Below are 9,599 nucleotides of genomic sequence, written 5' to 3' on the forward strand. Positions count from 1 at the left end.
TCTTCAGCTGCAGTTTCCTCTTTTTTTTTTTTTTTTTTTTTTGAGACAGAATCTCGTTCTGTCACCAGGCTGGAGTGCAGTGGCACCATCTCGGCTCACTGCAACCTCCCAGGTTTAAGCGATTCTCCTGCCTCAGCCTTGTGAGTAGCTGGGACTACAGGCACATGCCACCATGCCCAGCTTAGTTTTGTATTTTTAGTAGAGATGGGGTTTCACCATATTGGCCAGGATGGTGTCGATCTCTTGACCTCATGATCTGCCTGCCTTGGCCTCCCAAAGTGCTGGGATTACAGGTGTGAGCCACCATGCTCGGCATTTTTTTTTTTGAGATGGAGTCTCACTCACTCTGTCACCCAGGCTGGAGTACAGTGGTGCAATCTTGGCTCACTTCAACCTCCGCCTCCCGGGTTCAAGCAATTCTCCTGTCTCAGCCTCCCAAGTAGCGGGGACTACAGGCACATGCCACCATGTCCAGTTGTGTTTTTAGTCGAGATGGGGTTTCACCATATTGCTCAGGCTGGTCTCAAACTCCTGACCTCAGGTGATCCACCCACCTCAGCCTTCCAAAGTGTTGGGATTACAGGCGTGAGCCACTGTGCTAGCCCAGTTTCCTCATCTGAACAGTGGAATAATAATGGTAGCAACCTCTCTGGGTCACTGTAAGGAGTAAATTAGATTATGTGTGTTGGGGCCAGGTGGGTGCCTCATGCCTGTAATCCTAGCACAAAAAAAGAGGAAACTGAAGCTGAAGAGGTTAAGCAACTTGCCTAGCAACAAGAGTGAAACTAAGTCTAAAAAATAATAAGAAGAAAAAAATAAGATAAATTAAGTGTGTCAAGTGCCTGGTAAGCCATTAACTGAGAGTGTGAGCCAGCTGCGGTGGCTCATGCCTGTAATCCTAGCACTTTGGGAGGCTGAGGAAGACAGATCGCCTAAGGTCAGGAGTTCAAGACCAGCATGGCCAACATGGTGAAACCTTGTCTCTACTAAAAATACAAAATAATGAGCCAGGCGTGGTGGTGGGCGCCTGTAATCCCAGCTACTCGGGAGGCTGAGGCTCAAGAATCACTTGAACCTAGGAGGCGGAGGCTGCAGTGAGCTGAGATCACGCCACTGCACTCCAGCCTGGGTTACAGAATGATACCCTGTCTCAAAAAAAAGAAAAAAAAAAAGTAAAAAACTCGCAAAAAACAAAAACCAAACCCCCAAACCAAACAATAAAGCACTTGGTTAAGTGTCTGCTACACAGTCAGTGCTCAGTCAATAAATGTTTCTGGGGGCCTGACTTGGTGGCTCACACCTGTAATCCTAGCACTTTGGGAGGCTAAGGCAGGCAGATTGCTTGAGCTCAGGAGTTCAAGACCAGCCTGGTCAGCATGGTGAAACCCTGTCTCTCTAAAAAAAAAAAAAAAAAAGAAAAATTAGCCAGGCATGGTGGCACGTGCCTATAGTCCCAGCTACTTGGGAGGCTGAGGCAGGAAAATCACTTGAACCTGGGAGGTTGAGGCTACAGTGAGCCAAGATCGCACCACTGCACTCCAGCCTGGGTGACAAAGTGAAACCCTGTCTCAAAAAATAAATTTAATAAATAAATAAATAAATGCTTCTGGGTGGTCATGGAGGCCAGGGGGGTGGACTCACTGACCATTAAGGTCGTCTTAGATGTGGTGGCTTGGATAGGAAGACCAGACACCAGTACCACCTAGCTGGACCATGGGGCCAGTCCTAGGAGCCAGAACTGAGGTCAGGCGCCAGGGCACCATGAGGGTGCCTGAGGCATCAGAGGCCCCCAGCCGAGGGTCTGAGTCATCCTATGACCTGCGCTGCTCCACTTTCCTCATTCCAGAAGGTGTGGGCTTTTCTGCATAGCAACTGCCATGAGTGTCACTCACACAGTGTCTTTGTGCCAGGTCCTGTGTTGGTGTCTATAACCGTGGAAGGGACTGGCTATGCTGGGAATATTTATCGTGACCTGGTGTCAGCATTTGATGTCCTGCAGCAAGGCAACATCAGTATTTTGTCCCGGCGTTGTCTCCTTCGTCCCTCGGAGCCGGACAGCACTGGCTACATAGTCATTGGTATCAACCACACCCTGAGGGCCCTGGGGGAGTGGACACCATGCAGGAAATGAGGGGTGCAGACTGCTGAGGGTGTGGGGGGCATCAGGGGTGGGCTGACACCTGTGCCTGCTGGTGAGGCTGACTGGCTGCTGTGCTCCCAGGCGTCATGTATGGCCTATGCTTCTTCGTCACCCTGTTTGGCAGCTATGTCAGCCGGCTGCGGCGAGTCATCTGTGCCTCCTACTACCCATCCCGGGAGCAGGTGAGGGGTCCAGGGCTGGGAGCTGGGCCCTGCCCCCTCCCCAGGGGGCTTAGCTAGTGGCTGGCTGTTTTGGCTCTGGGAGCTGAATTCCTTCAGCAGCTCCAGCCCTCTCTCCTCTGGTTGAACTCCAAAGCAAATGACCTGGACTGCAGACTTCTGGACCCAAGATGGGGCTGGGAGAAATGGTGCCTCTGGAGTGGGGCTTCCTGAGACAGCATTTACCTCCAAAGTTTTGTTAAAATCACAGGGGTGTTGGGGGGGTGGGGAATGAGAGATGGGGGAGAGTTGGAGAGTGGAGCTGGTGCCATGGCTCACACCCGTAATCCCAGCACTTTGGAAGGCCGAGGCAGGAAGACTGGTTGAGGCAAGGAGTTAGAGACCGTTTGGGCAACAAAGTGAGCCTCTGTCTCTATTAAAAAAAAAAAAAAGAAAAGGAAAAAAAACCCGCCAGGCATGGTGGTGTGTGCCTATAGTCCCAGCTACTAGGGAGGATCGCTTGAGCCCAGGAGTTCAAGGCTATAATGAGCTATGATTGCACCACTGCACTCCAGCCTGGCAATGGAGTGAGACCCTGTCTCAGCAAAACAAAACAAAAACCATGGTGGGGGCAGTGTTGGCATGTTGAGGTATAATTAAAAACTCACCATCGGGGCCAGGCACGGTGGCTCACGCCTGTAATCCCAGCACTTTAGGAGGCTGAGGCGGGCAGATCACAAGGTCAAGAGATGGAGACCATCCTGGTCAACATGGTGAAACCCTGTCTCTACTAAAAGTACAAAAATTAGCTGGGCGTGGTTGCGCGTGCCTGTTGTCCCAGCTACTCGGGAGGCTGAGGCAGGAGAATCACTTGAACCCGGAAGGTGGAGGTTGCAGTGAGCAGAGATTGCGCCACTGCACTCCAGTCTGGCCATAGAGCAAGACTCCATCTCAAAAAACAAAACAAAACAAACAAAAAACCCTCACCATTGGTTTACTCATTTACTAATCATTTACTGAGCATCTACTATATTCCCCTATCTCTATGCTGGTCTCCAAGGATGCCGAGATGAACCAGACACAGTCTGGAGCTCACAGACTTGAGGCAGGCCAGACAAGCTTTTTTTCCTTTCCTTTTTTTTTTTTTTTTTTTTTTTAAGACGGAGTTTCGCTCTTGTTGCCCAGGGTGTAGTGCAAAGGCACGATCTCAGCTCACCGCACCTTCCACCTCCCAGGTTCAAGTGATTCTCTTGCCTCAGCCTCCCGAGTAACTGGTGGAGGCATGTGCCACCACCCCAGCTAATTTTGTATTTTTAGTAGAGACAGCGTTTCTCCATGTTGGTCAGGCAGGTCTTGAACTCCCGACCTCAGGTGATCCTGAGGTCACCTTTTAACAAGCTTTTAACAAGACATTGTAATTTAAAAAGCACTTTTATTTAGGAATGAATAAAAGTGTTATGGAAAACCAGAGGAGAGAGTGGTAACTCCACCTGGGCAAGTCCAGAAGACTTCCCAGAGGAGAGGGCATTTGAGCCAAACTTAGAGGGATTCATAGGAGTTGGACAGAAGGAAAAGGTAGGGAGTGGAGATGGGCGCAGAGGGCATTCCAGGCAGACAAAACAGGGTCAAGTGGGACCCCATCCCTGATCTCCCCGCACCAGGAGAGGATCTCCTACCTGTACAACATACTTCTGAGCCGCCGAACCAATCTGTTGGCTGCCCTGCACCGATCAGTGAGGCGGCGGGCGGCTGACCAGGGCCACAGAAGTGCCTTCCTAGTGCTGGCCAGTCGGTGAGGCCACTGTCTTTCCTATAGGGGTGGGGCAAGGGGGAAAGAAAAAGAGCCAGGAGTCGGAATGGATTTCTGTCCTCTCTAAGTGTCAAGAGATTTGGTTGAAGAGGATGCCCATTGCATGCCCTTAACGCCGTGAGAGATGGGAATTCTTAGGGGTGAGGAGTGAAGGGAGGAAGGAAGGCAGAGCCATGGAGCGGTTGCTGCTGAAGTCAGAGGGATGGAGGATGTACTGCAGGAAGTCAGAAAGTCCTCCCTGCCATTTGGAGGTTGGTGCTGGAGTGGGGAAGCTTAAGCTGGCTGGTCTGGCCTGCTTAGTGTCTGTGACCCCTTTCTTAGGTGCCCTTGCCTAGGTCCATTTGTCAGCCACTTTTGGCTGCATCAGGCCTACTGCCTGGGCTGTGGGCAGCCCCAGGATGAGGGAGACATGGAGAACATTGTGTCCTGCAGTACCCCGGGCTGCCAAGGTGAGACCCGCTGGGGCATGTGCCTCTCGCTGCTCAGACTTACCCCACTTGCGTATGACAATCCACTGTGGTCCTTCCTTGATGGACTTCTCTTGTACCTCACCTTTTGTGCCCCTCCCTTCACTACTATGCATGTTCTCATTTACACAGAGCCCTCAGGTAGCTCATTTTCTCCATGCTTGCCTTTATTTTCCTGGGTATTTATGAATAGGATTTATGTGCAAGTGACGTTGCAGCAGTTCCCTAGTATGCACCCCTTGACAAGGATGGTTCCTCCAGGGGTGTGAGGGGAGGCAGGGGCTGGCAGCCAGGAAGCACAGAGGGTGGGTGGGTGAGCTCGGGTTCACCTCCATTCCCCCTGGCCTCCGCCAGGTCTCTACTGCCTCACTTGCTTCCGCCTCCTGGACAATACCTGCTCTGTGTGTGCATCTCCCCTCTCCTACCAGGGGGACCTAGACCTGGAGCTGTGAGTCTTTCAGTGACATGGGGTGGCTGGAGTCTGTGGGGGCAGTGGAAGTAGCCACCCTTCTCCCAGGATGTCTGCGGGCCACTGAGATGAGAGTCTTCTCCAGGGACTCCAGCGATGAGGAGGGCCCTCAGCTATGGCTGGCTGCAGCTCAATGGAAGGACCCTGAGCAGGCATGGTTACTGCAGCAACCGCTCCAAGAAGTGCTCGGCAGGAGCCTCTCAGTGGAGTCCACTTCCGAGTCCAGGTGAGCAGGAAGCAGGAGTTGGCACCTGGGAATTGTGAGGCCTAAGCAGGTTCTGTTCCATTTACAAAGGCCTTCCTGAGTGTCTGGACCTTTGCCAGGGCTTGAGAGCGACATGAGGGGAGGGGAAGTAACTGAGGTTTGCCAAGCGGCTGCTCTGTGTTAGCACCGTGGCCCTGGAGGAGCTCACCATGCCCTTGGGGAGAGTGACATCGAATAGATAACAGGGTGGACAGTACCCTGATAAAGGAGTGAAGTACACTCTGGACAGCACAGAGGACACAACAGCCAATTTGGGAAAAGGGGCATATTAATGAAGGCTTCATAGAAGAGGTGATAAATGAGCTGGATTTTTGTTTTGTTTTGTTTTGTTTTCTTTTGAGACAGGGTCTCACTCTGTCACCCAGGCTGGAATGCAGTGGCGCAATCCCAGTTTACTGCAACCTCAGCCTCCTGGGCTCAAGTGATCCTCCCACCTCAGTCTCCTGGGTAGCTGGGACATCAGGCACACCACCATGCCTGGCTTATTATTATTTTATTATTATTATTTTGTAGAGACGGGGGTCTCACTATGTTGCCCAGGCTGGTCTCGAAACTCCTGAGCTCAAACCATCCTCTCACCTTGGCCTTCCAAAGTGCTGGGATTATGGGATTATAGGCATGAGCAATGGTGCCTGGCCATGGGCTGGATTTTGGGTGCAACTTGGTGGTTTGTTAGGCTGAGAAGTAGAGGAAAGCATTCCAAGGGGAGGCCTGTGTGGGTTTGGAGAATGTGAGGCATTCAGAAGGGTAGAGCCCAAGGGATGGGTGTGACTGGGTAGAGACCTCAGAGAATGCTGGGAGATGAGGTTGGAAGTCAAGGTGGGAAGAGAGGGGCAAGAACCTTAACTTGTCATTTGAAAAGCTTAGGTTGGAAAGTGATATGCTCATATTTGTCTTTTAAGACCATAAACGAAGAAAGCAGAGTGGAGGTTGGGCAGGAGCAGGGAGGTCAGAGAGGAGCTTGTCTTAGTCTGGGAGTTCGTGATGGCCTCAGGACTGAGGTGCTGAGTGTGACTGGGATTTCTATGCTTGGGCCTGGGCAGGTGTTAGGGCAGGAAGATAAACAGGTTCTGGTGAAAGACGACTGGCCCAGTTTGAGATCTTTGAGGTGTCTGTAGGGCATCCAGCTGGAGATGCCCAGGGGGGTAGTTAGAAAAGGGCAGGGCTCCGGGCTGGAGGTATATTTTTGGGGGGTGGCTGAGCTAGAGACTGTAAGAGAGAGGATGAGCTAGATCATCCTGGCAGAGGGCATGGCGGGAGAGTGGGAGGGGACAGGGAGGGGAGAGGCTCAAGAAAGCAGGAGAGGCAAACTTATGAAATCAAGTGGGGGGATGGGCACAGTGGCTCACACCTGTAATTTCAGCAATTTGGGAGGCCCAGGTGGGCCGATCTCTTGAGTCCAGGAGTTTGAGACCAGCCTGGGCAACATGGCAAAATCCCATCTCTACTAAAAATACAAAAACTTGGCAGGGCAGGGTGGCTCACGCCTGTAATCCCAGCACTTTGGGAGGCTGAGGCGGGAGGATCACTTAGGGTTAGGAGTTCAAGACCAGCCTGGCTAACATAGTGAAACCCCATCTCTACTAAAACTACAAAAATCAGCCAGGCATGGTGGCACACACCTGTAGTCCCAGCTACTCAGGAGGCTGAGGCAGGAGAATTGCTTGAACCTGGGAGGCAGAAGTTGCATTGAGCTAAGACTGTGCCACTGCATTTTAGCCTGGGCGACAGAGGGAGGATTGGTCTCAATAAATAAATAAATAAATAAGTAATAATATAAAAATTAGCTGGACATGGTGACATACATCTTTAGTCCCAGCTACTAAGGAGGCTAAGGTGGGAGGGATCACTGAGCCAGGGAGGCCGAGACTGCAGTGAGCCAAGATTGTGCCACTGTACTCCAGCCTGGACAATAGTACAAGACCTAGTCTCGAAAAATGAGAAGATTAAAAAAAAAAAAATAGAAATCAAGTAGGATCATGTGAAGACAGGTGACAGGCAGTTAGGAAATCACTGGAGTGGCTTGTGGGAATGTTTTTCATGGCATCGGGAAGACCAAAACTGGATCTGTCATGATGGGTTGAGGGCTGTCAGGTAAAGAAGACTCAGAAAGGCTGGGCACGGTGGCTCACACCTATAATCCTAGCACTTTGGGAGGCTGAGGCAGGTGGATCACTTGAGGTCAGGAGTTTGAGACCAGCCTGGCCAACATGGTAAAACCTTGTCTCTACTAAAAATACAAAAAATTAGGCATGGTGGCAGGCGCCTGTAATCCCAGCTACTTGGGAGGCTGAGGCAGGAGAATCACTTGAACCCAGGAGGCGGAAGTTGTAGTGAGCCGAGATCGCGCCACTGCACTCCAGCCTGGGTGACAGAGAGAGACTCCGTCTCTAAATACATACATACGTACATACATACATACATACATACATACATGCAAAATAAAAGGACTCAGAAATATGGTATGTGGCTCCTGCATCACTGTTGCCAGGAGTTTGATAATGCTTTTAATCTAAGCATTATCAAATGCTGTAGTTTGAAAAAATGTAAGCTTGATGGTGAAGAGAAAGACAGTTAGCTTCACAGAGCAAGAAAGTAGCTTGAAGGGGAGTCAGCACTAAAAGCGTTTTCTAGATCTAAGGACAGGAAGATTTGAGCATTTAGGCAGTGTAAAAGAGCATTGGGGAGGGAGGTTTGGGTTCCAGGGCCAGGTGGACCAGGTGGCCTGCCTTAGAAAGGAGCAGGCTGGCAGAGGCAGAGGGGAGAGTATACTTTCCCCTGAGCAGCTGAGCCCACTCCAGCCTGGAGGCCTTGCTTCTCTCTGGGGAGGAGGAGGCAAGAGCACCTGCTGAGAGAGCAGAGCAGGCGGCTGGGAGTGGAATGAAGATTTCAAGGAGTGGGTGGTAGAGGTTGAAAGAACTACTGTGGCAAGTGTGCAAAGAAGCCGACTGGGGAGGTTAAGGGATTTCCAGGTAGCGTCAAAGGCCCAGATGATGCTGGAAGCCGTAACCTGTAATGATTGCTCCAGTGCGCTTGGTTATGTGATTTTCTCTGGCATGTGTGGTAGCCATGAATAGGATTCACGGGTGGAGGGCTTTTTCTGGGCAGGTCAGGAGGACAAGATGGAGTGAGAATTGAGGTGTCTTTGGTAAGAGTGTCTAAGATGACTGGTGAAGAGGAGGGGCTAAGGTCCCTGGGGGCAGCCCAGGGTCTCTGTCTTGATGACGTGTTAGAACAGGGGCAGTGGCCAGGAGGGAGAGCTGCCTGAACAGGAGGGGCTCAGAGAGGGGGCCATGGCCAGGGAAGAACTCTGGAATGAATCCAGTGAAGGGCCAAGGCTGAGGAGGACGTCTGAGTGGGAACAGAGATGACAGTCAATAGGACCAAGGAGGTTAGGGATTGAGAGGCCAGAGAATTGGATGGGTCCTCTAACGAGGAGGTTGTAGGACCATACAAACAGCAGGAGTCCAGAGCCGGCATCTTAAACAGATGTGGCAGGTGTGTGGCAGGCCTAAGGAGACAGCCACAGCACTGGTTGTATAGCTGTCATGGCAGCCAGGGGCTTTGCAAAAATCACTAGGGGCCAGCTGGGTTTGAGAAGGTTAAGCTACCTCCTCTTGGGAGGACTGCAAATAAAACTGTCCAGTGGGCACATTCCAGTGTGAATGGGACGGTGGAGGTCGTGATGAGTCGAGAGGTTGAAGGGGAAGCAAAGCTTTCTTTTCAGAGGTTCTAGAGGGCCCAGTGAAAGGATAAGCTGGGTCAGCAGAGGGGACAGCTTGAGCCTTGAGCAGGTGTGACCACTGAGGTCACTAGTGGTTCCGCCCTTCCTAGCCATGTGGCCTCAGGCAAGTCACTGCCCCCGCTCAGCATCAGCCTAAAATCAGAAAATATCTACAGCCATGGGCTGGTATGCCTCGTGGGTCTGAGAGAGCAGGAGTTCCTCATAAAGAACAGGAGCTGGATCTGAACAGATGGGGCAGGGCAGGGGGCAGGGATGCACCTGTGAAGACAGAAGGTGGGTGATCCAGCCACACCCTTCCTCTCCTCACTAGCGACCTGGATGAGGAGAAGGGGCCTCAGCAGAGGAAGCACGGGCAGCAGCCCTTACCTGAAGCCCATCAGCCTATTAGCATTCTCACCAGCCCTGAGCCCCACAGACCACCTGAGACATCCTCTGCCCCCAAAGCAGCCCCCACTCCAGCTTCAGAACCCTCAGTCCCTCTCGCACCTCCCTCTCCTCCTGATCCTTCCCACCTACCCCACAAATAAACCAAAAGTGGACACAAG

General features: G+C 51.7%; 1 protein-coding gene across 6 annotated transcripts in view; it reads left to right on the forward strand.

Annotated features, from left to right (window-relative positions):
- LOC105497992 (DC-STAMP domain containing 2) overlaps positions 1-9,598 on the forward strand; it is a 33,129-nt gene extending 23,531 nt beyond the window's left edge. For 5 of the 6 annotated variants that reach the window (XM_071084486.1, XM_011769671.3, XM_011769668.2 and 2 more), the window contains 7 exons: positions 1,911-2,078; positions 2,222-2,322; positions 3,960-4,090; positions 4,430-4,557; positions 4,930-5,023; positions 5,130-5,270; positions 9,365-9,598. In XM_071084486.1, coding sequence (XP_070940587.1) covers positions 1,911-2,078; positions 2,222-2,322; positions 3,960-4,090; positions 4,430-4,557; positions 4,930-5,023; positions 5,130-5,270; positions 9,365-9,581 — 980 coding nt within the window. In that variant the 3' untranslated portion in view covers positions 9,582-9,598. Of the gene's footprint in view, positions 1-1,910; positions 2,079-2,221; positions 2,323-3,959; positions 4,091-4,429; positions 4,558-4,929; positions 5,024-5,129; positions 5,271-9,364 lie in introns of those variants that run through there. The other variant, XM_011769675.2, reaches the window with a different exon arrangement.
- Position 9,599: the final 1 nt, after the last annotated feature.

The sequence above is a fragment of the Macaca nemestrina genome, chromosome 1 (genome assembly GCF_043159975.1).
Source record: "Macaca nemestrina isolate mMacNem1 chromosome 1, mMacNem.hap1, whole genome shotgun sequence".
Taxonomy (NCBI): Eukaryota; Metazoa; Chordata; class Mammalia; order Primates; family Cercopithecidae; genus Macaca; species Macaca nemestrina.